This window comes from Chamaea fasciata, unplaced genomic scaffold, assembly GCF_029207755.1.
Source record: "Chamaea fasciata isolate MVZ Bird 193981 ecotype frontalis unplaced genomic scaffold, bChaFas1.0.hap1 SCAF_41, whole genome shotgun sequence".
NCBI classification, from domain to species: domain Eukaryota; kingdom Metazoa; phylum Chordata; class Aves; order Passeriformes; family Sylviidae; genus Chamaea; species Chamaea fasciata.
Window position 1 is genome coordinate 1,917,626 of NW_027094126.1, and position 26,278 is coordinate 1,943,903.

Sequence of the window (26,278 nt, forward strand, 5' to 3'; positions counted from 1 at the left end):
TTCCACTGTCCCTCTGGGAAGTCAGTTTGATTTACAAGGACTTGCCTGTTGATTTAGGAGTGTGTTTTGCTGGAAATCCTGGGGGGGGGGGGGATTGGTTTGTTTTGCAGTAAATGAACCGTGTCAGAAGTGTGGGCTCTGGCATTCTTGAAATCAGCCTGCATTTGGGATTTACTGTACCTCCTGCTCCCTCAAAGCTTAACAGAAAGAGGTTTGCCTGCAGTTTTTTAGCTGAATTCTTCAAAATCAAGGCCCAGCAACATATTCAGGCCCAGAATATCTTACCTATGTGGCCCTGGAGCCGTGGACTACATCCATAACCTGATCTTGCCTTGCTGTACCCGTCCTGTCCTGTTTTATCCCTGTTTGTGATGTCCGTGGGTGAAATCCTGCCCTGATTGAACAGCCTGTGTGTTTTATTATGCTGAGGATAATCCAGCAGGGATTGCACATTTCCTTCTTGTGCTCTTTAGATCCTGCCTGGAGTCAAAGTGGTCATTGTCAATCCAGAGACAAAAGGGCCTCTGGGAGATTCTCACCTTGGGGAGGTAAGTGCAGGTTTTGCTCCTTGAGGACCTTTTCCTCCTCCTCCTCCTCCTCCTCCTCCTTGGGCTTTTCTCTGCTGGCGGAGAGTTTGAAGCTGTGATAGAGGCCTTTGTAAGATGAATTATTGCTGGAGCGTTCAGAATTTGAATATTATTTCACTGTCAAGTTTAAAGAAAACCCACTTGGAAAGAAGCTTTTTCCACCCTAAATCTTGCAAACTGTCTCCTAAATAGTAAAATTTACTTTTGGCTTTCCTTGCACACCAGTATATTGATCTGTGTTGATGGATTATTATCCAGTTTTGGACTTGATGTGTTAAAAAATCATAAACGTGATTTATTTACTTGGTGAATCCTCAGTTACAGTTACTGCAAGAGTCCATCTCCAGATGCATTTTTAAGATTCTGCAGGGTGTTTGGAAATTCGAGCTGAATTTTTTTTAGATCTGAAAAATCACAGATAAAACCAGAACCTGTCACTGCAGGACACGAAAAGCTCCAAACATTTCAGAAGGCAAAGAGCAGAGAAAAAGACGGCTTTATTGTCTAAATTCTTACTACTTTTCATAAGGTGCTCTGATACAGACTTAACACGATCGGTGAATAGGAACGACGCCTTTCTAATCCCCTTGGTTAACCAAAGAAAACAGCAAGCACCAGCTGGACAGAGGTTGTTTTGAGAAAGCATAGTTGTTCCCGAAGATTGTTTCGAGATAAAAAAAAAAAAACTTCTTTGAGAACTTTTTCCTTGGGGGGGGGGGGGGGGGGGGGAACCAAAAAAAAGTTAGCAGGCTAAAATCTGTCAGGCCCACAAGAACCTTCTTGTTGCGATTCCTTTTCCCGCTCCACTGAGCTGTTCTGGGTTGGCAACATCGGGATTTAACCCTTCTCCCCCCCTCTCCCTGCACAGATCTGGGTGAACAGCCCCCACACAGCCAGTGGCTACTACACCATCTACGACAACGAGACCCTTCAGGCCGACCACTTCAACACCCGCCTGAGCTTCGGGGACGCGGCGCAGACGCTCTGGGCCCGCACGGGGTACCTGGGCTTCGTGCGGCGCACCGAGCTGACGGCAGCCAGTGGAGGTGGGGATGTGGGACGCAAAAAAAGGGTGAAAGACTCCAAATATTTCAGAAGGCAAAGAGCCTAGAAAAGAAAAAAACAAAAAGGCTTTTATTGTCTTAATTCTTACCACCTTTTATGAGGTGTTCCGATACAGACTTAACTGACGCTGTTTTACGCGGCAGCGGCGCAGACGCTGAGATGCAGAGGGCTGGAAATGACTCCCTTCATTTTTGGGATGTGTCTCCCTTTTATAACGTTTTACACGGGCCAATTTGATTGGTGGCACAGAGGCAAAACCTCTTCACTCACACTGGTCAGAGCAGGGGGGACGTCAAGAAGAAGTCCTTCCTAGGGAAAGGAATGAAAAACGTAGTACAGTTACAGAAACGCTTCTCTTGTTTACAGAAAATTCCCTGGGAAAAGAATGTCAGAAAACCAAAATATCTCAGGCACGGAAGCAGGGCTACACTTAACATGATTGCTGAATAGGAAGGACACTTCTTTAAGCCTGTTAGTTAGCTAAAGGAACAGCAGAACAGCACCTGGAGAAGGATTGTTTTGAGAAAGGAGAGTTGTTTGCCGAGATTGTTTTGAGAAGAAACTTACCTTGAGAATTTTTTTCCTTGGGAGAAAGTTAGCAGCTGCTAGCAGGCTGAAAATCTCTCTGACCCAGAAATATCAGGCCCACAGCTGGGCACAGGGACACAGAGCAGCATGGACATTCCCATGGGAATCTCGTGGTTTAATCAAGGGTTGTACCTGGGTTAATCCAGGCTGGGGATGAGCAGAGGGAGCAGCCCTGGGGTGAAGGGGTTGAGGTGCTGGACGTGCCCCAGGAGCCCCCCAAGCCTGGGCTGAGCCCCCAGCCCTGCTCAGGTGAGACCCCACCTGCAGAGCTGCCTCCAGGCTGCAGAAGAGAAGCTTTGGGTGAGCTCACTGTGGCCTTCCAGTGCCTGGAGGAGCTGCAGGAAAGACGGAGAGAGACCTCAAGTGCCAGGACAAGGGGCAGTGGCTTCAAACTGCCAGAGGGAAGGGCTGGATGGGATGTTGGGAAGGAATTCCTCCCTGGGAGGGTGGGGAGGTGCCCAGAGGAGCTGTGGGAGCCCCTGGAAGTGTCCAAGGCCAGGTTGAACAGGGCTTGGAGCACCCTGGGACAGTGGAAGGTGTCCCTGTCCCTGGCAGGGGGTGGCACTGGATGGGCTTTGAGATCCCTTTCCACTGCAAACCATCCTGGGATTCTTTAGCTTATCCAAGAGACAATGTTTTATCAAAATGGCATTTATTACAGCTGCTGTCCTCCCTCCCCAGAGCGCCACGATGCCCTGTACGTTGTGGGAGCACTGGATGAGACTTTGGAGCTGCGGGGGCTGCGCTACCACCCCATCGACATCGAGACCTCGGTGTCCCGAACCCACAGGAGCATTGCTGAATGGTAAAACTGTCCTGAGCGCTGCAGCCGTCCTAGCCCAGCTGAAATGCAGCAGTTTAGGCAAAGATGCGCGGGTTTTGCTGAAGAGAAAAAAAAAAAAAAAAAGTAGGGAAAATGGTGGGTTTTTGTGTTGCCATCAGCAAGTTACATACACCCGATTTCCCACCTGCAGATGAGAAGAGGCTCAGTGTTTTCTCGCAAGGCTTAGTTCAACACAGAAATGATGATTTCCTTCTCTGGGGTGAGAAGAGCCATTTGTGAGTCACTGCCAGCAGCTTTGGGCTCCTGTCTCGTACAGGTAGTGCTGAGATAGGTCTGATTTTTGTCACATCAGGACCGAGTCGTGGTGGAGTTAGGTTGGGAACGTATCCCAGGGCAGGTGGGAACCTCCATCTGAGGATAAAGAACTGGAAACTCCGTGTCAGTAACTGGTTTTTGCGTTGCTTTTCCCTTTGTCCTTTCAGTGCTGTGTTCACCTGGACCAACCTGCTGGTGGTGGTGGTGGAGCTGTGTGGCTGTGAGCAGGAGGCTCTGGATTTGGTTCCTCTGGTCACCAACGTGGTCCTGGAGGAGCATTACTTGATCGTGGGGGTGGTGGTGGTGGTGGATCCTGGAGTCATCCCCATCAATTCCCGAGGAGAGAAACAACGGATGCACCTCCGGGACAGTTTCCTGGCGGATCAGCTGGACCCCATCTACGTGGCCTACAACATGTGACGGGACCCACGGAGTGATGAGGGTGGTTATGGAAGTGAAGCTGGTGAAAATTACTAATACTTGACCTAAAGTTTGAGGTTGCTGCCACATTCCCTCCCTCCTGCCTTTGGGGGTTTCAGTCCTGGTGGGGAGAAGGAAATGTGGGGGAGCAGCAGCAAACGTTTGTAACCGTTTACTGAACCATGAGCTTTCGAGAACTGCAGAGTGGGAAGGTGTGTGAGCAAAGAAATCCCCAAGGCCTTTACAGTAGTGTTACTTTTTCACCCGTTGTACATACTTGTATTTTTATCTAATCCCGGGTTAGGATTCTATAAAGGGGAGGGTTTATTTAGTTAAGATAATAAACTATTAAGAAAAGGGTCATCAAGAGTTCTGCAGTTCCCTACTCCATGATCTCCTTTGCATCTGGAGCTTGTTCGTACCACGGGATCAACACGACTTATTGACAATTGTGCCATGACCAAATCAATAACTTACAGAATCAGAGTTACTTATTCATATAGAGATTTCTGGAATTTAAAAAGAATTTTGCCTATATTTTAAATATGTAAATATTATTATACATAATTCACTTAGATAGAAAATTAACTTGGCTAGTGAGGACAGCTGAAGGTTGATGTTTTTAAGGACAGGTGACTTTTGTGGTCCTCAGCATCCTGGCATTGGCTTAGACACAAGGTGAGATGCTCCCACCTTCCCCAGGTTTCTGATTTCATTTGGATCTTTACTCTGGCCACAAGTGTGTAGAACCCTTTGGCTTTAAGGCACATCTTTTCTCCAAGAGGCTGAATTCAGCATGGAGCTGGGTAGAAATGGCAGAGCAAGTCCCAAAAGGAACTGAGGGACAGCCTCTGCCTCATCCTGTGGCACCAGGTGTGGAAAGGAGAAACATTGCTCAGGTTGACACACAGGTGGATTCCCCGCCTGTGCCCTTCAGCTCCCTGCGGGCAGAGCAAGAACTGCTGTGAATAGGCTTTAGTGGAAACTGGGGAAGCAAACAGAAATGCTTTCTTTCCCCAGAGCGTTCCCTGAAAGAACGGGAGAATTCCAGGGTTAAGTCAGACGCGATTTTTCTTTTCCAGGAGGAGACAGCAATTCTGGCAAACACACATTGTTAAATAATGTGCAAATTGCTGTCCCAGCCTTCCACATCCTGTGTCAGCTCCAGCCTTAGGGAATGGGAAGAAGGAGAAGCCTTAAAGCCGCAGGGACAAGCTCTTCCTGCTGGGAAGCGGTTCCACACAGGCTGGGGGAGAGCTGGTGGTTGAGCTTCGACTCAGTTATCTTTTTTTTTTTTTTTTTTTAATTTCTTCATCTTTTAACAATTACATTTCTCTGGGTGCTAATATATGATTTTGGAAGCCTTGGGAGCTGCTACCAGATCCCGCAACAGGGTTGGTTTTTTTTGGTTTTTTGGGTTTTTTTTGAGTCAGATGTGGTATACAGTGTAAATAAACTTTTCAAATGTTCCAGATTACCTCACGCAAAGTTTTTAGGCAGTTTTTAAAAGGTTTGTGGTGTGGGCTTGGAAGATCCTGTGGCAGTTACTGGACCAGAGTCCAGTGGATCCACGAGCAGACCCCAGCTGTGTCCTTGGAAAGCTCCTGCTGCATCCTGGTGGTTCCTCACTGAGAACGGGAGCTTTAAAACTCAGATAAGAAGTTTCAAATGATATTTTTGGAAAAAAATATTTGGTTGAGGGGAGTAGGAGCTGGCAGTTCTGTGGCAGGTCTGGGCTTTAGGTTCTTTGCAAACACTTTGGGTTTCGGGGGCACATTTTGGAACCTTGTCTGTGTTTTCCACAGTATCAGCCAACACTGCAGAATATGCACAAAATCTTGAATATTTTTAGTTTTAACAAATTGAACACAAAGTGGGGACGGTGGCAGGTCAAACTGTGACTAAAACAGTTGGTCCTGCAGCTTCTTTGGGGTGTAAAGTGCACAAAGGTCGTTGTCCCCTTTCAGCCAGAAAATTCCCGTCATTCCATGTTCTTTGTCACCATTTTTGTGTTTCCTGCACAGCCCAAGCAGCTTCACTCCAGTGTGACCTTTCCAGGGAAAACTGGTGGTCTTGAACCTTTTCCTTTACTCAAAGCTTTAGACAAATTGTTTCAACAAACACTTTTTTTTTTTTTTTTGTCCATTGAAGTAGATTTCAAGTCCGATTCCAGGATTGTCTTTTATTTTTATCCGTGATTTTTCACAAATAAAACAATTGTGTGTGTGTGTGCGTGTGAATTCCATCAAATGTGGCAGATGGAATTCCTGAAATGGCATTTTTTGAATGTGACTGGATTGATCTTTTTTTTTTTTTTTCCCTTTATTTTTTGTTTTTTGGTTTGGATAGGTACTGGTAGCTTCCTGTGGCTTGCGGGGGGTTTTTTTATCTTGCAAGTTCTCCTGTGTGCTCCAAATCTTCCAGCACGTTCCATTTCCGTGTGCTGGAGAACCGCAGGATACAGCCCTGCCCATGGGATGAGAGAAACGTTCCAGGGACAAGGAGAAGCTGCTCGCTTTGGCCTCCCTGAATTCCCTGAATGCTTTGCCCGTGTTTTGGCACGGTGCTGGAGAAGGAGGAAGGATGGAATCCCCAAATTCCACCCCCAGCTCTGCTCAGGCCTTGCCCTGAGCTTTCCACAGGTCGTTCCACTCCTTCCTCTGTAGCTGAGGATGATCTTCCCGTATTTTTTTGGGGAGCAAAGCAAGATCCTTCACTCCAGACGTTGGCAGGTGGGCAGGGCCGGGTGCTTTTCCCAAAGAAACAGCCTCTCCCTCCCGGTGTGACTCTGCTGGGGTTGCACAGGGCGCATCATTCCCCTTCTCCTGCCCCTCAGGTTCCAACTTACCAACTGCAGTGAAACCGAGGAGCTGGGAGTTCTTCCCGCTGGACTCAAGGGTTGTGTGTGTCTCACTGTTTCCTGAATCTCCTCCGAGCAAACGCTGCGGGAACAGGGCGGTCTTGTCCCGTTTTGTTAGAATTTGCACTTCGTTTCTGGTGTAAATCAATTCAGCTGTGTCCTACTAACTGTCCTACAATAAGGTTATGAAAACCAGATCAGTTTTAGCCCTAGATGCTTTTTATTTTTTTTCCGCTTTTGCTTTTATTTCTGTCAACCTCTTTCCCATCGTCCAATCCAGACTCCGGCATTCTGTAATTATGTATAAAGGTTTTATTTATTTAAAATTAGATTAGTTAACATTTTTAAATTTAACACCTGGCTGGACAGTGTCCCATTAACGCATTGATTGTGTTTCCTTTGTCTTGTGTTAATAAATATTGATGCCTGGTTGCTTGTTTAGTCCTTCCAGCGCTGTTTCCATGAAGGAATTTTATTTTTAAGGAAGAAAAAAAAAAACCCCGCGGGTTTAAAATGCATCCCGGGCAGAGGGAGAACTTGTAAGTATCTTGTGTTTTAAGTTGTTTGGAGAAGTGTTGGAGCTCTGAGGGTGTGAAGGAGCTGCGCTGGGCGTTCCTTGTACCTGGAGCTTTGGGAATCGGAGTTTTTGGGGATCAGAGCAGGGAGTGGAGCTGGGGAAGGGGCTCAGCCTGGAGAAAAGGGGGATCAGGGGGAACCCTGTGGCTCTGCACAAGCCCCTGCCAGGAGGGGACAGCTGAGGGTTGGGGATTTCTCCCAGGGAACGGGCACAGGAGGAGAGGGAACGGCCTCAGGCTGGGCCAGGCGAGGCTCAGCTTGGACACGAGCAGGAATTTCCTCATGGAAAGGAGCTGCCCACGGAGGTTTGGATGCTCATCCCTGGAGGTGGCACTCAGTGCTCTGGGTTAAGGACAAGGTTGGGCTCGATGGTCTCGCAGGGACTTTTCAACCTCGGGAATTCCGGGATCCTGTGAAAATCAGGGCCAAGGTTCCTGTTCCTAGAGGTGCTTGGCTGCGGTTTGTGCGTTACAGGGAATACTGAATTTCCCCTGATCCAGTGCTGGCTGAGGAACCGTCCCATGAAGGGGGCCACCCACTGCATCCCAAAGCCTTACTGTGATCCTAAAATCCGCCGTGGAATAATCCGCAGAGGGGCCAAACCCCCCCCCCCCCCCTTCCCTGCTTCCTTCAAACCCCTCAGTCCCCGCCGTGAGGAACCGCGGCCACAGTCCCGGCCCGTCCCAGCCGCGTTCGGCCTCCGTGCCGCCACAACTCGGCACAGCCCTCGGCACGCGGGGAGCCGGGAATATCGCGATTATCGTGATGTTCCCGGCAGCGATCCCCATCCCCACCGCAGAGCGCGGCTCGGCTCCCGCGGTCCTCCGGGCGCCGGCGGCGGCGCTGTTTCCGCGCCGTGCCCGGGAGCGGCGCTCCGCCGCCTCCTCTCGGTGGTGCGGCCGGGCGGGGCCGGCTCCAGGCGGCCGCTCTAGCCCGGCGCCCGCGCGCTCCGCGCCGCTGGGGCTCTATGGCGGGGGCCCCTGGGCGCGCACTCTATGGTCGCGGTCCGCCCCCCCCCGCCGGCGCCGCTTCCCTGAGGCGGGACCGGGCCGGGACCGGGGCCGGGACCCGGCGGCGGCGGCTCCGGCGCTCCTCACTGCGCGGCCCTGCGGGGCTCTGAGGTAAGCGCGGATTGGGGAGGCCGCCCCGTCTCCCCTCGGCCCGCCCGCCGCTTCTTTCCGCCCCCGCGGGCCGTGAGGGGACGGGCACAGGCCGCGGCCTCGGCGAGGAAAGCGCGGGGAGTTCCCAGTGGAGCCGGGCCTGAGGCGCTGCCCCGCGGCCTGGGGCTGCTGCCGGGCCCCGGGCCCGCTCTCCCCGGGGATGGGGGGAAAAAGGAGACCCGAGGGCGACGGAGCCTTCCCCAGTCCCGGTGTCGCCTGGCCCGGGAATGGGAGGAAAGGCGTTTGGCGGTGACGAGGGGCGCCCCGGGTCCCGCTGCCCTCGGGAGTGGGGGAAAGGTGGTCTGGGCGTGATGAGGGACCCCGCGGCTCCAGCCGGCCCCTGCCCGGTGACAAACTCCGCTTTATCGCTCAAAAACCGCCCTCAATGAGCGCCCTTACCTGTCCTGGATGAATTTTGCCCCAGACCCGTGAATTTGTCTCACCCGTGCCTGAGCCTTGTCTTCAGCGCTCGGTGAGGGTCGGGCGGATCCAGGGCGGCGGGATATAAATGATCTCTGGGCTGTTTTATTCTCAGATCCCTGATGCGGGGAGAATATTGACGTTTTTAGGCTGCAGCGTTTTATTTCTGAAGCTCCTGTCCGGGGATGTTCCCGGCCAGGAGGGAGTGGGAGAAATCCCGTGAGGAAAGCGCTCCTGGAGTTTTAAGGGGTAACTTGGTGTGTTTGTGGAATGGAATCTGGAGCAGTGACTGGGCACGTTGACTCTCCCTTGCTCTCTGGCACAGCTGATGGGATGTGCTGCCCCTTTTTGCTCTGTCTTTAACTGAGTTCTGAGGGGGAAAAAAAATTGAGTTCTGTCAGTTTTCTGCGTGTGCAGATTTTCTCCAAGTGTCTTAATGGCAAAATTAGGTAAATGATATTTTCACGGCTGAAAGCAGCTGATTTTTAGGACCCCGAATTCCCCCAGATTACTTAAGTGTCATTAAAGAAAACGTTTTGAAATCCCTTTGTACAATTTGTCAGTGTCAGAATTTGACTCCTGTTACTATTTGAGAATAAAATTCAAACATTCCCTTGATTTCTGAAATTATAAAAAAGATAATCAATTGGCTTTTACAGTATTTTAGTGACGAAACATCATTCAAACCCTTCCTCTGCTCAGTTTGCAAGGGCTAAACAGAACTTGGTTTCTTCCTCTGGTGCTCTCTGTGGCATTTGAGGGAATTTACAGGATTAGGGAATCAGTGGAAGTTGTGGGAACGGGTTTTCTTTTTTAATTGCTGCTCCTTGGTGGGTCTGTGAACTTTGAGGAATGAAAGGTGCCCTGATGAACGGTGACATTCCTGTTTATGTGTCAAAGGAAGGTGGTTTTCAGGCTCAGGTTTGAAGTAGGATGAGTTTCCTTGGCTGGAGGGAGACCATGCCCAGAGTTTGAGGAGTCCTTGAAGCAAATTTCACGAGCTGCTGTTGCAAAATCCTTTCGCTTAAATGACTTTGCTGTGAAAAGCATCACCCTTACCCGTCTGGTGGTAAAAAAAGAGTGGTGTTTGTACAGATTGGGACAATAATCATTCTCTGGACAATAAAGCCTTGGGTGTTGCTGCTTTTGTCAGTGCTCTGTGACAACAAAATTCTCCCTTCACCCCAAAGAGAGCAGCTGCTCTCAGGTAAATAAATCAAACTGAGCCGTCAGAGCAGTTTTACCTGCGAGGGGGGTGACTGTGCTCAGCTGTTTTCCTTTTTGGTGCTTCTTGTCAGAGCTTGAGACCTGCAGGTTGAGGTTTTTTTCATTCGAACTTCTCTCTTCAGACAGGCAGATGCCAGCCTCTGTCTCCCAGACAGCCATTCCAGGGGGAAATTCCTGGTTTTCCACCCCAATAAAGGAATGGGAGTCTTGTGTGACACGTCCCCAGAGGCTGTGAGGTGCAGAACAAATTTCCATCTCGTTGCAATCCTTGCTAAATCTTTTTATTGATTGATGTCAGATGAATAATTAAATATTCCCGAGCAAGCAGGGATGAATTCAACTGAAAACTTTTATTTCTAAGGGGAAATACTTCATCTTTTATTCCTGTAAGCAGAACTTCACACCAGTGAGAGAAAGGTCAGCCAAGCCCTCTGTGCTTTCTCCCTGGGGTGCTTATTTGGGGTGGTTTTGTTGGTTTTACTGTTTCTTGGAGGCTGTTTGTGAGTCTTCCATGGGACAGTAAAGTCGAGAAACTAATAGCAGACAGCGGGGAGGGCAGGCTGTGGTTTTGCACTACAGAAATGAACGGAGGTTTCTGCAGCACTGGAAATTTATTGTCATTTTTGCTGCTGCCTGGATGTCGGTTTGAGGGGCCCCTGGTTACCTGGGACGCTTTGCAGGGTGCAAAATGTAGATTTATTTTTTTTTCCCTTTATAAAAGCTAAAAACTGTGTTTGAGGACAAAGTTGTGTCCACTGCAGGTTTGTCATTAATTCTCCCTGGAATTTTGAGGTGGTTGATGTTTGCAGCCTCGAGGATGTTGAGAAGCTGCTGGGGGAGGTTTGGTCTGTGCTGTAAAGGACACACAGAGCCATGGATTTGTTTTGGCTGGAAGAGACCTTAGAGAACATCTCATTCCAACCCCCTGCCATGGACAGAGACACTTTCCACTATCCCAGGTGGCTCCAAGCCCCGTCCAACCTGGCCTTGGACACTTGCAGGGATCCAGGGGCAGCCCCAGCTTCTCTGGGCACCTCCCCACCCTCCCAGGGAGGAATTCCTTCCCAATCTCCCATCCCTCTGGCAGTGGGAAGCCATTCCCCCTTTTCTTGTCACTCCAGGCCCTTGTAAATGTTCTCTCTCCATCTTCCTGCAGCTCCTCCAGCTCCTGGAAAGGCACAGTTAGGTTACCCTGAAGCTTCTCTTTCCCAGGCTGAACAATCCCAGTTCTCCCACCTTTTCCTCACAGCAGAGCTGCTCCATCAGTCCTAATCTCTTGTATCACCCAGCCAGCAGTTTTCTCCCTGCTTTAATGACTTTTTTTGGGGGGGGGTCCTGCCCTCAGAGCAGTGAGGGTGCAGGAGCAGGACTCTGCTCTCGGTTGACTCTTCACTCGGCTGCTGTGGCACGGCTCAGCAGGGAAAAATCAATGACTCACATTTCCACAGAAAGAAATGTAATTTCCAGTCTCATAGCAACTGTCCTTTCAACACTTTCAAACCTTCTGTGACAAAATGTTTAACACTCACCCATCAGCTTTTAATGCTCCAGGCTGGTCCTCCCACTCACCCCAGCTGAAACCTGCGTTTGTGCATCCCTGAATCCCCCAGAATCCGAGGGGGGATGCTGGCAAGACGTTGAACAGTTAAATATAAAATCTTAGACATGAGAGAAGTGTTGCTGACTGCATTACATCAAGACACAGAGTGAGTCTTAAAATTCAAAAGTGTGTTCTCTTCGCCTTGATTTGAGTCCCTGGTTTGTTTTTATACACCTTCAGATAGTTTAAAATAGGTTTGGCTGGTGGCTCGGCTAAAATATTTTTGGAAAGTATCTTACTTAGAGAAAGATACTCTTCAGCATAAAGAATCTTGATTTTCTTCCTGGATCTTCCTTCAAGCTGAAAGAGAGCAGGGTTAGGTGGTAATTAGGAATTGGATATTAATGGGATTATTATGGGATTGGTGAAGCCCTGGCACAGGTTGCCCGGAGAAGCTGGAGCTGCCCCTGGATCCCTGGAAGTGTCCAAGGCCAGGTTGGACAAGGCTTGGAGCACCCTGGGATAATGAAAGGTGTGCGTGCCCATGGCAGGGCTGGCACTGGACGGGCTTTAAGGTCCCTCCCAACCCAAACCACGCCGTGATTCCACAATTCTCTGTGTCCTTCACAGCACAGACCAAACCTCTTCTGTTCCTGACTGAGACTCCTGCTGTCCCCAGGCCTCAGCAGGTGACTCCAGGTGTGGGGCTTCACCTGCCCAAACCCCCAGGGATGAGCAGGGCAAGGTCCCCACCGTGTCCCTCCCCATGGAGGAGGCACGGAAAGACTCAGGGTGTTGATGGGAAGTGACCAAAATCCAGGCTGTGCCTTAATAACTGTGACATCGGAGGGCAAAGAGCTCATTCAGCGTGTCCAAGTGAGACCAGAATCGTCAGGCACTGAGGGTATAAAACACTGCTGGAACTGGGCACCTGTCTGCTCTCCCAATTCATTACTAACTGGATTCAACTGGTTTTCTCCTAGCTGATGATGGAAGAGGTGCACAAAGGTGGCAGCAGCAGCAGCTCTGTTACGTCCCAGCCCTCAGCTGTACAAGGTACAACCCTCCAGGCAGCTCAGCTCTCTCATATTGCTCAACAGGTAAAGCCTGGGCTGGATCTCAGCAAACGTTTCAGGGAGTTTGGAGCCAGGTTTTATGCGCTACAAACTATAGATCCGTTCTTAGAAGCACTCAGAGAAGGAAAAAAAAAACAGAAAGAGGCTAAGAAAAATGGGTTTGTTTGATGGTGGATGACATAAAATTAATTAAAAAGTGTTTTAAAGGCGATCTTTGTGTTTGTTCAGTGCAGAAGTGCAGCCCAGATTTGGGGTTAGTCGACCACAGGAGCTGCTCAGGAATAAAATGAGGGCCTGGTTTCATTTTTTTCCTTAAAAAAAAGCATTTCCAGCTCCTTCTGTAGTAGCAGCAGTCCTGGGTACTCAGCACCATGGAAACACTTGGATTTGAGCCCAACATGAGCATATTTAATCTAATAAACCATATGAACTTGAAAATCTGAGATTCTTCCTCTAAGGTAACATGCCTGTCAGAGCTTTAACCTGAATCCCTTAGAAGTGGTGAAGGAGTGAATCCTTCCCGGAGGGTTTTCCTGGGAAAAAAAACAATGTTTTGCAGCTCATCCACTGTTTATCCTGTGGAGACAGTTGGGATTTTGATGCAAAATTTAGAGAAAATATCAGCACTTGTCCTGGGGTTTGTTTCCAGGCTGGTTTCCTGATCTGTTTTTATATAAAATTCTGATTGTCCCTTAATATTACAAAATTAATAATAATAATACAAAAGTAGCATTCAGTGGAAATTCAGCCGTGTGTATTTTAATGATCCCCTCATCTTCTCAAGCATTTCAGATTAATAAAAGCAGTGAAGAAATTTCATGACAAAAGTGGTTATTTACTTGCAATCTACGTGTATAACTCGAATTATTTTTGGTTTGAGAACGTATGGAAATGCGAACAATATAAATTGAATTAAAGTGCAAAGACTCAAGTTCAACATCAAAACTACAAACCCTGTGGGAAGCTGAAGCATTTTCATGTTTTTAGCATGTTACATAATACCACATATTTGATCCTGTGACATAATGCCACCTTGCATTTTTCTCCAACCGAAGGAAATAAGGTTTCACCCTTTTTCATATGCAAATAATGTCTTAAAAAATGTGCATCTCTAAAGGTACTTTTGTGACTTAATTAGAATTAAAATCAGCTGCTAATGCGGGTTCCCCACCAGTTTTCCTCCACGTGTTCCACTTCCTGAGTCCTGTGGCACAAATGTTTCACTGATGGTTTTTGGTCTGTTGTAGATGTCTCTCAGAGGTTCTGCTCCCCTCACAGTGGTTCAGCTTCCTGGCGAGCAAGTCCAGGTCCAGGGAGTCATTCAGACAGCTCAGTCCTCCTCTGTGATCCACTCCCCTCAGGTGCAAACCGTGCAGGTAACTCCAGAATGGCTTTAAATACCCCACATCTGCAGTTAATGTAGGCGAGAAGATGTGAAGGGATGCACAGAGGCTTCTCTGACCTTTGTGCCCTGCTGTAAGAGACAGTGAGCAGTCCAAGGACGGTCCTGTGGGATCCCTCATTTGGGTTTGAAATTCTTCCTCGTGGGAAGTCACCTTTGCAGTCGAAATGAAACCATTCGATGTCGCCTCCCTTTATTAAAAAAATCCACTCCACAGCTCTGTAGTTGGTGCCTTGGCAGTCAGGTGGGGTCTGACACCCAGAGGAGAGGAGTGGGGAATAATGGAATAATTCAGCAGTGGATTAAAATGAGTGTTTGGGAAAGGTGGAGCTGTGCGAAGGGAAATGAGCTGCTGGTCATGCTGTAACTCCCTTTCCGTGGTACCCAAACTTCTGCTTGTGTCTCTTACTCACTGGCCATGTGATTTTTGTAGGAGTCCCTTCCAGGAGGTAGCCAGGGAGTTGCAGTGAGTCTGTTCCTGCTCCACTCAGTCCCTGCTGCAGAGCCCCTGGGGACCTGGAGTTCCACTGGGAAACCACTGCCCTGGCAGCCAGGCGAGGGAGGAGCTGCCCTAAAACCCAGGAATTTGTCCCTGATCCTTGTCCCACACTCCTCTCCTCATACCACGCTAAATTGATAAGCCATGAGAAGCAAACCTGGCAGGGATTGTCACCTGTCACTGCTGTAACATCAGAGCAGGGAGAGAACATGTGGCCCTGCTGGAAGGAGTCCAGCATCTGCATTGCCTGGTTGTTGGTGTCTCTGTTAAGTCTCTTTCCTTTTCCTTCTCTCTGGCTGCACAGTCTCCACTGATTGGATTCGTTCCTTTTCTGTAATTTATGAACATTGTGGCCTTGTTGGGGGGGAAAAAAAAGAAAAAGTACAACACGAGCAGGTTTTTTTCCCTGCTGGTCATAGGCTGCTCTGTCTCTGCAGTTCAGTGAGAGGCTTTTCCCAGAGCTCTGTGCACTCCTCTGCACTCTGCTGCTGGCACAGGGATAAGAACAAATAAATGTTTTGTTCACTAATAAGGAGCATCAGAGACAAAACAACACTTTGAACTGGATGAACGCACAGTGGAATAAAGAAAATTGTAGATAATACTTTGCATGTTTACTCCCTGATATGCCGCTGCCTTAAATATTATTTTCACTGGACTTTAACATTCTCACCAACAAACCCCACTGCTCCTCTGCTACATAAAAGATTCCAGGTGCTTTCTGTGGTTGACTAGGACATGACTGGTGTTCCTGTTCCTTTTTTCACCAGGTATCTTCCTTGTCTGAGAGTGAGGATTCTCAGGACTCCTCAGACAGCATTGGCTCCTCACAGAAGGCTCGAGGCATCTTGGCTCGTCGTCCATCCTACCGGTACGGGTGTGAGACATTGGTGGTTTTATTTGGAACCAAAACAGCAGCCTCTTCCCGTGGTTTTCAGTATTCTGCTGCCCTTCAGGTTGTTTCCTTTCCCTTCAGTGAATCTGTTCAGGCACTGAGCATTCTGAGCCGTCTTTCCTCTGAGGAAACTTTGACTCCACTAACTGGAGATTGGCCTCAGCAGGATTTTTTTTTGTACGGGGCAGAATGTTCACCAGCTGTAATTTTTACTCAGTTGTATCATTTTACTGAAGTGAGGAGCGCAGTCAAATGTCAGACTCCTTCTTTTTTTTTTTTCACAGAAAAATTTTGAAAGATCTTTCTTCTGAAGACACACGGGATAGAAAAGGAGATGAGGAAAGTCCCGGGGTCTCCACTGTCACCTCCATGTCCGTTCCCACGCCCATCTACCAGACCAGCACTGGACAGTACAGTACGTTAGCCAAAACCCTCACAGTTTTTCTTCAGCTTGCCTCAAAATACAGATTTTGTTAAATATTTGAGTGAGATGGAGGACAAAAGTTGTTTATTACCTGGTAGTCAACAAAGTTAGTACATAGAAGTAACTGGTTATCTACAGACTTCGGATAAACACAGCGCTTTGTAATTTTAATTTTTGCACATGAAGACATTTAAGGGAGTTTGTGTGGAACACACAGCAGTGGTCTTGGCTGGATTTAACCCAACATGTCAGTGCAGACACCTGTGTGTATATATATATATATATATAAAATAGGCCACACTAAAAGGCTTTTGTGGAATCAGAGAGGTACAAAAAACTAGGATTTGTTCCTTTGATGTTCCCACTTGGCTTCACATCTGCTTCTGTCCTGTGAGGGCTTTGGGGATGAAAGGAGGAAAAAGCAAGATCCTTATGAAGCAGTTTTAATTGGTTTTTATTCCTGAGCAGCTCCTTACAGAGCCAGCACAGGGCTCAGCTCCAGAATTCCAGTTCTGCCTCCCATGTCCTGGGTAGTTCTGTTTTCTTTAACCCAAGGAGGAGTTTTAAGTTATTTATTAATTTACTGTTCTGATTACAGGTGAGAAAATGAACAGTTTATAGCTGGAGTTGTAACATTCATCTGCTTTACAAGGCAGATAAAGACTTCAAATACTTCAGTATTTCAGTATTATGGTACTTTAAATTTAATTTTAATACTCAGAGAGTGTGAGGCCCTGGCAGAGGGTGCCCAGAGGAGCTGTGGGTGTCCCTGGATCCCTGGAAGCTTCCAAGGCCAGGGCTTGGAGCACCCTGGGACAGTGGGAGATGTCCCTGCCCGTGGCAGGAGTGGGACCGGATGGTCTTTAAGCTCCCTCCCAACTGTAGGACACTGTGATTGACCTGCATTTTACACTGCCCAGCTCCAAATGCTCTTGTCCACGTGCCTCCCCTGACAGTTGCCATCGCAGCCAACGGGCTCCAGCTGGCGGGGCCGGGCGCGGACGGCGTGCAGGGGCTGCAGACACTGACCATGGCCAACGCCGGCGCCTCCCAGCCCGGCACCACCATCCTGCAGTACGCCCAGACCTCCGATGGCCAGCAGATCCTGGTGCCCAGCAACCAGGTGGTGGTGCAGAGTGAGTATTACCCCCTGGGGACGTGGTTACACCCCTGTCGTAATGAGTGTCACCTGCCGAGTGTCACCTGCGGAGTGTCACCTGTTCAGGCTGCCCCGTTTGTGTCCCCAGCTGCCTCTGGGGACATGCAGACCTACCAGATCCGCACCACGCCCACCACCTCCTCCCTGCCCCAGACCGTGGTGATGACGTCCCCTGTCACTCTGACATCGCAGAGCAGCAAGACAGATGATCCACAGCTGAAAAGAGAGATCAGGCTGATGAAGAACAGGTATGTGAGCGCACTCACCTGCTCTTGGTGAGTTTCCTGTGCTGAGATCGTGCAATCAGTGAGGCTGGAAAAGATTTCCAGGATCAGGAAGACCAAAGGGTGGCAGATCTCTGAGTGCCACATCCAGTCCAGCACTGAGCGACACCTCCAGGGATGGGGGAACTCCACCTCCGCCCTGGGCAGCCCCTTCCAGTCCCCTTTCCATGAAAAAATTCCTCCTGATGTCCAGCCTGAACCTCCTCTGGCACAGCCTGAGGCCATTTCCCCTTGTCCTGTTCCCTGGGAACAGAGCCTGCCCCTGGCTGCCCCTCATGTCAGGGAGCTGTGCAGAGCCAGAAGGGCCCCCCTGAGCCTCCTTTTCTCCAGGCTGAGCCCCTTTCCCAGCTCCCTCAGGAGTTCTCCAGCCCCTTCCCTAGCTCCATTCCCAGCTCTGGATATGCTCCAGCCCATCCATATTTCTCTTGCAGTGAGGGTCCAGAACTGGAGGGGCCTCAACAGTGTCCAGCACAGGGGATCAATCCCTGCCCTGGTCCTGTGCCACGCCATGGCTGGTACAGCCCAGGTACCCTTGGCCTCTTTCCAAGGGAGATTTTGACCCAGACAGGAGAAATTTTGACCCAGACGTGCTCCCTTGAGTCTCACAGTGTGGAGAAACCAAAACTGGGTTTCCCCTGGAGATTGGCTGCCACGTGTGTTACCAGATCCTGCTGAATTTCCTGCTCTCCTCGGGCAGTTTTGGCTTGGTTTTGTTCCTCACTGCAGGTCTCTCATGTTAGTCAGTATTGTGACATTCAGAAAATAGATCTCACGGCTAAAATCAAGAACTCTGCTTCTCTGTTGCAGAGAAGCTGCCCGGGAATGCCGTAGGAAGAAGAAGGAGTATGTGAAATGTTTGGAAAATCGAGTGGCAGTCCTGGAAAATCAGAACAAAACTCTAATTGAAGAGCTAAAAACTTTGAAAGATCTTTACTGTCATAAAAGTGTGTAAGAAGAGAAGGTAAAAACCTTTGGGGACTGGTGAAAATATCAGAGGAGAATTTTTTTTTTTTTTATACTGCATTTTTTAAACTAGATGAAAGGTCAAAAATGAAACTTTTCTACCTAGATTTCACAGCTCAAAGACTCTGTAGATTTTCTTTACAACGTGTTGGTGACGAAGTACAAACAGGAAACAAGAAAACCTCACCAAAATTCCTGCTGGCACAACTGGAAACTGATAAATTCAAGATTGCAGCTACAGCAGAAGGACAGTCACGTGTGGCAAGGCAGGTGATGAGAGTTTCTTTGAAAAATTCCTATGAATACCTCTAAGAAGGGAGGCAGAATTTGGTTACAAAGAAAATGTGGATGAAACAGAATCCTTGCCATAGCTGACATTATTAGTAACGTTTATAACCAGTGTATGTTTTGATTTCTTACTCTTTTTCAAGCCTTTTTCCTTCAGTTATTTGTCTGTAAATATTTTTATTTTAACCTGTAAGTTGGTATTTACAGGTGCAGATGATTAAAAAAAAAAAAAGCTGATACTTTGCTCGAGGTATAAATTATGTTTTTACTCTTTCTCAGATGACAATTTAAAAAGTTGGGATGATTTTTTTTTTTTTCCATGTTTGCTGTGTTTATCAGATTGGGGAAGGATCTGCAGAAGGCAGCAAGAGGCCTGGTCCTGGAAATGTCTGAGGCACAGAAAACTGTGTTGAATTTCTTAGAGAATTCAACACATCAGTGATTCTAAAGCACATTGTGAGGGGCAAGGACTGGTGATAAAAAGTTCTGAAGAATTTCTGAGATTAAACTTCTGAAAGTTTTTTAATTTCACAAGAGTTTGTTCTTAGTTCTGGGCATGACAAACATCAGTCATTGAAAAATTAAATTCTGTGCTGATCGTATCTACAATTAAACACTCAGTGCTTGTCCTGGCTGGGGATTCTCCTGGGCTTTGGAACATGAAACCAAATAGAAGAAAAATGATGTAGTAAAAAGTGGAAGATCTATACCAAAGGGTTATGAGGTTCTAATCTCTGGTTTATTGCTGGAAGTAGTGCAAAATTACAATTTCCAGCCTAATTTTGTAAGGTAGGAGCTATTTTGCAAAGTAATGGTGTCTTTGTAAGCAAATATTATATTGCAAACAGGGAGATGGTTGGTATATTTTGTAGCTAAATTGTGATCTTTACAAAACCTGAAATTGAGTTTCTATACGTATTTTGACAGTTTATATCTTTCATTTTAGTAACCAAATGAAATATTTTGTGAACCAGATTTTCAAGGATATATTTTTATGGATAGTACAAAGTCAAATGAGATCCTCTTTGGTGTAGGAGATACTTGAATTAATTTTGTATGTCTGTAGGCAACTTGCAGAAAAAATGGATCCTAAAGAGTATTTGGGAGGAAAAAAGAGAAAAAAAAAAAAAAAAAAAAAAAAGAAAGAAATTAGGGCTTTTTACTCCCCAGAGTTGACAATATCTACACATTAGATCTCCTTGTGTCAGAGAGTCCAGTTTGTACAATTTTCATTTGTTTCAGGTAAAAAAAACCCAAGAGTTTGACATGATCAGGACTCCTTTACCTGGGGAATCTCCATCCCTGGAGATCCCCAGAGCTGTCTGGCTGTGGGCCTGGTGGGCAGGACATGGTCGTGGTGAGGACACAGTCCTGGCCAAGGTGTGACCCCGGTGGTCAGGCCGTGGCCTTGGGCAGGTGCCGTAGGTGACTGCAGTGCTTCTTGCATGAGTAATAAACCATTTCCATAGCTGGGATTGAATCCTGCTTCCAGTTCTGTCGGTGGGAATGACACTGTGGACCGTGCTGTTCCAAGGTGTTGGAGCTCCGTGCGTGTCGTGCCGGCTCAGATCTGGATGGAATTCCAAGCTGTGCTCCCTCCCTGGATGTGTAATGCTTATCCCATGGTCAGTCAGTACTTTTGATTTTACTCCTTTGGGAATTTAATGGCCTTGTAGCAAGCAGAGCTCTTTGCCATGAGGAATCTGCATTCCACAATCTCCCGGTTAGTGGGCTAGAAAAGGATATTTTGGTTTTTTTTTTCCCCTGAAGTTCCTAAGTCTCTGATTGTTGTGGGCACGAGTCCCAATGCGTTTCCTTTAGGCCAGGCTGGAGTGTGACTCCTGGTTGCCATCGTGTCAGGAACAAAAGCTTTGTGCCGCATCAGAAATAAGGTTGGGAAAGTCCTAAACTGAGGGAGCTGCTCCTGGCGAGGTTTTCCTGGTTCTTTGGTGGAATTTCAGGAAAACTGAACAGCCTGGAATGTGCCTGGAACACGCACCTCAGAGATTTGGACCTTTCCTCAGCTGTGTGTAACCTGGCATGTGGGAGAGGGTTTGACCTACACTTCTGAACTGCTTTGGGAACTCTGTGGTAGCTGATCCTCACTGTGTTCTCTCTTTTTTTTTTTTTTCTCTTTTGTAATATGGAACAATAATAAACAAAAAATACCAAGTGTTAAGACTGTAAAAACCTGGTGACCAATTCTTGTACCCAGCAAGGGAAGCACCTGTCCTGCCAGACACGCCAGGAGTCAATTTTTATACTCTTAAAATAGTGTGTTGGAAAGAACAGCTGATTTTTCATCATGGGAATATTAAACAGTAACACAAGTTTGCTCTTTAAGCACTGGTCATGAAGTTCTTAGTTTGGATTTGCTTTAAAATCTCGATCTTAAAGAGTAAAATCTCATTCCTGAGGGTAAGAGAGGAAGCAGCTGATGCTGTTCTGCTGGTTGGTTCCAAACAGTCCGTGCTTTCCATGAATTGTAAATATTTGTTGAAACAATTAATGGTTGCAAATTTTGATCTTGGTAAATAAAGTCGCTAAAATATTATAATTCTGATGGTCCCTGTTTATTTTTAATGAAGTTAGAGCTGCAGTGGCGGTGACCAGGTGTGAATACCTGTGTGGGATGGGGTCTTATGACAGCAGCCAGAATAAATAATAAGTCAGTTTTAGCGGATGAAATGGCACTTGTATACACCTGCCAGTGCTAAAAATCACGATTTTACCTTCCTGCAGAGTTTTTTTACCTTCTTAGTTTTCGACAAGCTGAGCCACAGTTAAGGCTAATGGTTAATTAAATGGTTAATTAAAACCTTAGTGTGCTCTGCTGGTTTTTACCCAGCAGAGGGAGCATCAGCCATCCCCAAACCCCGGTGGCATATCACTGAGTGCATTGAGCCTTCTGATGGCTGGAAAAGCACAGAAATAAGGTGAGAAGAAAACGTTTCCAGTTGATAACATTTCTATATTCAATTTTCCTTGTTAGTGCCGAGGCTGTTACTGTTTCCTCTCCTGTCAGTGTGGATATCAGAGGCAGGAAACAAAAAACATACAATGGCAAACATGACTCCTAAAAAGTAAGTGCACATCCTTTGGCTCTTGGATTTATTGTGAGTCAGGAGGGAGCTGGTTTTTGGGGTTTTTTAGGGTTTTTTGGGGGTTTTTTTCCAAGGTTTTTCTCGGGCAGGACAGGCCTCTGCAAGGACGCCACACGATGGTTTGTTGCCCCCATCTGCAAAGCCTGCGTGAGCACTGTGTGTACCAGAGTCAGCAGGATGGTGAGTGTGGTGCTCACGGGGTTCCAGGTCTTGTTAGTCACCAGAAGTTTGGCTTTTATCCATTTTCTGTACTGGGACAGGCGCACGTAGATCCCGGGTTTTTTGGGGCGGCCGCAGCCCACCCCAAAGCTGGCGATGCCGATGAGGTAGAACTTGTCAGTGTCAGGGTGGTAACACACCAAGGGGCCCCCGCTGTCTCCCTACAAACGAACACCACAAAAACCAGCAGCACGTCAGGGTTTTCTTTCCAGGAAACAATTCAGGCACTAATCGGGCTATTTAGATTTAATTGAAGCAGCTCGGTTAACCAGACAGTCACAGTGACAGTAAAACGTGGGCAGTAGCACGTGGAGAACTCAAGGTAAATCTGGTGTTGCTGAAAGACACAAAACCAGCAATCCCTGAGGTTGGAATGGCCCTTCCAAGACCGTCAAGTCCAACCTCTGCCTGATCCCCATCTTGTCACCCAGACCAGAGTGCTGAGTGTCACATCCGGTTGTTCCTTGGTCACCTCCAGGGATGGGGACTCCAAACCTCCCTGGGCAGTTCCTGACCACCCTTTCCATGGAGAAAATTCCTCCTGATTCTGGTCAAGACACTGCACTGACCAGAGCCCCAGGCCTGCACTGCTTCAAGTATCTTTTAACTCAGGTTCTGTTGTTTTCTCTCTGCATCTTTTCACTCCTCACTTAACAGGGGAATTTGTCCACATGGTGTGGAAGCTCCAAAAGACACAATAAGGAAAAGACATCTTGTGTCTTGGCCGTGTCACCTGCTCAGGGAAAACTGCTGAGAGAAGCAGGAAGTGTATCAGACAAAGCATTTAGGAATACATTATGGGGTTTAATTAGAAACGTCTCCATGTCCCAGCTGGTGCTGCAGCTTCTGCCAGTGCTTTGGACCCGAGAACTGGCTCTTCCGAGAAGGAGGTGGTGATAGCTCAGAATTTAAACTAAAATCATGCCACGTCCCTGAGCCACTTCCTAAAACCCTATCCCTGAACCACATCCCTGAGCCTTACCGTGTCCAGTGCTGCTCTCCAGCATAAGAACAGGTGAGACATACATGTGCTTCACACACACTGCATGGTACAGTGTCCAGAGTTTTGTCTTAGATATCATTTACTGACACATTTGTGACATAAATACGTTGCATTCTTTTTCCTTCCTCTTTGTTCACCTATTCCTGTCCTCTTCCCACCATCACCAAATCCTTTGCGTACGTTTTTGCTTTGCCATCACCGTCCCACCCTTTTTACGACGCCTCCTTTGCATTTGACATGTTTACCCAGTTACTATTGTTCTGCTGCTTTAATTAATTATGCTACAAATCACTGATGCCGCTGAGCCTCTGGCTTGGGAGTTTCCAGCGAGGCAGGTGGGGCAGCACCTCCCTTCTCACCTGGCAGGTGTCGGTGCCTCCGGCCCAGGCGCCGGCGCAGAGCGCTTTGCTGTTCATGAGCCCCGCGTACCCTTCGGAGCTGTTGCACAGGCTGGCAGGGAGGATTCCCACATGGGCTTGTTTTAGCACAGGTGAGGTTTTACCTTGAACGGAGACAGAATTGAGAAAGGTGAAATAATGCTGGAGGTGTTGTAGCTGTTTTACTCTTGGATGGTTTGGTGGTGTGTTTTTTTTTTTCGTTTCGCCAGCCTAGGTGTGTTCCTGGACATGTTTAGACATGGGTATGATACAGACCCTGTCTGTTCTCAGCGGATTGGAAGTGTTAAAGGTTTGAAGGCTTGGGTTTGATGTAGATTTTGCAGTTCTTCCTCAGAAGAAGCATCAATGATAATACACCTGCCTTGCTCAAAATGTCAGAGGTGACTTATCAAACAGGCTCATACAATCCCAGCTGACCCTCAAACTCCCACACACGACACCAACTGGCACTGAATTTGTGCCCAGTGGGAGTAAAGAAAGAATTGGAGGGGGCGTAGTCATTCATAAATCCCGTGGGAACCCCTCAGTTCACATGTGGCATCACAATTGTTGCTTTTCAATAAAAATAGCTGTTGCCAGCAGCCCACATTGACCTGCACCATGAATCTGAAATTGCCTGAGTTTATTTTCCTTTTTTTTTTTCATGTTACGCTTGGAAGAAAGGCTGGGAAATGTATTCCTGTGGTTACAGCTGCTTGTGAAAGCAGATCCTCACTGCAGAGTTAAATGATGTTGTGTGAGGAGACCATAACCTGAGCAAACCCAGTTAGAATCATGGAATGGTTTGGGCTGGGAGGAACCTTAAAGATCATCCAGTTCCACCCCCTGCCATGGGCAGGGACACTTTCCACTATCCCAGGTTACTCCAAGCCCCGTCCAGCCTGACCTTGGACACTTCCAGGGATGGAAACAGCCACAGCTGCACTGGGCAATCTGTGCCAACCTCCCAGGAAGGAATTTCTTACCAACATCTAACCTGAACCTGCGCTCTTTCAGTTTGGCGCCATTCCCCCTTGGAAGATCAGGAAAAGCAAACTGAATTCACAAATCTGGGCAGCTGCAATGGGTGTTACCCCGTGGTGCGTGGGTAAGGATGTGCCCAGCAGCGACCAGAGCCCGTTACCCTTCTCAGCAATGCGTCCCCAGCCGCTGATGTAGCAGTCAGAGCTGTTCTCCAGCGGCTGCAGCAGGGCAGCTGGGGGCAGGCACATGGGCTGGATGTAGAGGCCGTAGCGCACGGCCGACTTCAGCTCGAACACGGCCACGTCGTTCTCAAAGGTTTCCCTCCTGAACTGCGAGTGCACCACGATCCTCCTGATCCTCCTCCTCGCTGTGTGTGGGCCGTGCTTTTGGAGGTTGTGCACGCCCAGGACGGCTCGCCAGGAGCATGGGTCCCTACCAGAGAATTCACAGGCTTTACATTGGTTTAACCTTTTGTTTTCCTGGAATCGTGGAATCCAGGAATGGGTTGGATTGGAGGCACGTGAAAGTTCATCTCATCCCACCCCTGCCATGGACAGGGACACTTTCCACTCTCCCAGGGTGCTCCAAGCCCCATCCAGCCGTGGTGCCCAGGGGTCAGCCCCGGCAGTGGTCAGTCACAACTCAGGGTGCCCTTGACCTCCTTCCCCCCACCCAGGGGGTTCAGGGGTCAACCCCAGCAGCGGTCAGCCGCGGTCAGTACGTACGTCCTGCCGTCCACGCAGTGCCCAGCGGTCAGCACGGCTCTCCGGCTCAGCAGCACACCTCCGCACAGGTGCACGAAGCGCGCGCCGCTGCGCAGCACCTGCAGGCTCACCACCCACGGCCACGCGCCCTCCGGCGCCTCGTGGCCCCCCACGATCCAGGACGCCACGCTCCGGGCCAGCGGCAGCTGCTGCTGACACTCTGCAAAACACAACGGGGCTCCTCAGAGCAAAACTCAGCTTTCGGGTTTATTGCTTGGTCTGGTTTTTATTTGTTTTTCTGCTGTCTTGGGGGGGGGGTTTGTTTGGTTGGATGTTTGGGGGTTTTGGTGGGGTTTTTTTGTTGCTGCTGCTGGTGGGTTTTGGGGTTTAAGTTGGTTTGGGTTTGGATTTTTAAATCTCCACCATCACCACAGCACAAGAAAGACATGGACCTGTTGGAGACGAGGCCACTGAGTTGTTTAGAGGGAGGGAGCAGCTCTGTGAGGAACGGCTGGGAGAATTTGGACTGTTCACCTTCGAGGAAAAAACCTCCCAGTTCACTTAACTGTGGCCTTCCAGTGCATGAAGGAGCTGGAGGAAAGATGGAGAGAGACCATCTAAATGGGCCTGGAGTGCCAGGACAAGGGACGACGGCTTCCAACTGCCAGAGGGCAGGGTTAGAGGGGATTTGGGGAAGGAATTCCTGCCTCGGAGGGCGGGCAGGCCCTGGCGCAGGGTGCCCAGAGGAGCTGTGGCTGCCCCTGGATCCCTGGCAGTGTCCCAGGCCAGGTTGGATGAGCCTTGGAGCACCTGGGACAGTGGAAGGTGTCCCTGCCATGGCAGGGGGGGGACAGGATGGGTTCTAAGGTCCTCCCCTCCCAGCCAAAACCATTCCACGGATCTCAGCACCGCAGGACTCGCTGCCTCACACATCCCGGCCTCCGGGGATCCCGGGACCTTCTCAGCCGATGTGAAACACGGCGTATTTATCTGACTGAGGTGTACTCCTCGCGTACAGCTCCGCGGTTAAGTCGCTGCCTGCTTTCCCAATCCCACCAGATCTCCGTGTAATACCGAGGTTATTCCGCCCCAGCCCGCTCCGCTCGCAGCCCCTTTTCCCCGGCCCCGCTGGGCCCCGGTACCGTCCACGGGGTCCGTGGGGGCCGCCCCGCCGGGCAGGAGCCCCGCCAGCAGCAGCAGCAGCGGCAGCGCGGGCCGGGCCCGCTGCATGGCCGGCCGCGGCCGAAGATGGCTGCGGGGCGTGAGGGGAGCCCCGGGGGAACGGCCGGTGCCGGCTGCGGGATGTGCGGGGAGCCCCGGGGGGAACGGCCGGTGCCGCCTCGGGGCGTGAGGGG

The 26,278-nt window shown here is 48.9% G+C and overlaps 3 protein-coding genes across 8 annotated transcripts in view; 2 read left to right on the plus strand and 1 right to left on the minus strand.

Annotated features, from left to right (window-relative positions):
• Positions 1-7,051, plus strand: part of DIP2B (disco interacting protein 2 homolog B) — a 60,539-nt gene extending 53,488 nt beyond the window's left edge. For all 3 annotated transcript variants that reach the window (XM_066207551.1, XM_066207552.1, XM_066207553.1), the window contains 4 exons: positions 474-548; positions 1,456-1,633; positions 2,922-3,045; positions 3,507-7,051. In XM_066207551.1, the coding sequence (XP_066063648.1) occupies positions 474-548; positions 1,456-1,633; positions 2,922-3,045; positions 3,507-3,759 (630 nt within the window). In that variant the 3' untranslated portion in view covers positions 3,760-7,051. The remainder of the gene's footprint in view (positions 1-473; positions 549-1,455; positions 1,634-2,921; positions 3,046-3,506) is intronic.
• A 1,060-nt stretch (positions 7,052-8,111) lies between these two features.
• Positions 8,112-21,089, plus strand: ATF1 (activating transcription factor 1). Of its 4 annotated transcripts, XM_066207297.1 has the most exons (9): positions 8,112-8,316; positions 12,526-12,642; positions 13,866-13,994; positions 15,290-15,390; positions 15,699-15,829; positions 16,795-16,974; positions 17,086-17,245; positions 18,089-18,242; positions 18,351-21,089. In XM_066207297.1, exons 2-8 carry the CDS (start codon positions 12,529-12,531, stop codon positions 18,231-18,233), a joined length of 960 nt encoding a protein of 319 aa, XP_066063394.1. In that variant the 5' UTR covers positions 8,112-8,316; positions 12,526-12,528; the 3' UTR covers positions 18,234-18,242; positions 18,351-21,089. The 4 variants fall into 4 exon arrangements, with proteins under 4 accessions (XP_066063394.1, XP_066063391.1, XP_066063392.1 ...); XM_066207294.1 differs by having other exon boundaries at positions 8,114-8,316; positions 18,089-21,089; XM_066207295.1 differs by lacking the exon at positions 8,112-8,316 and having other exon boundaries at positions 12,410-12,642; positions 18,089-21,089.
• Positions 21,090-21,653: 564 nt separating this feature from the next.
• On the minus strand, positions 21,654-26,153 carry TMPRSS12 (transmembrane serine protease 12). The gene is made up of 5 exons (XM_066207292.1): positions 26,066-26,153; positions 24,945-25,143; positions 24,380-24,651; positions 23,218-23,360; positions 21,654-22,016 (listed from the first exon to the last, which is right to left on the minus strand). The coding sequence occupies exons 1-5, from the start codon at positions 26,151-26,153 to the stop codon at positions 21,654-21,656; spliced, it is 1,065 nt and encodes a 354-aa protein (XP_066063389.1).
• Between the last annotated feature and the right edge of the window lie 125 nt (positions 26,154-26,278).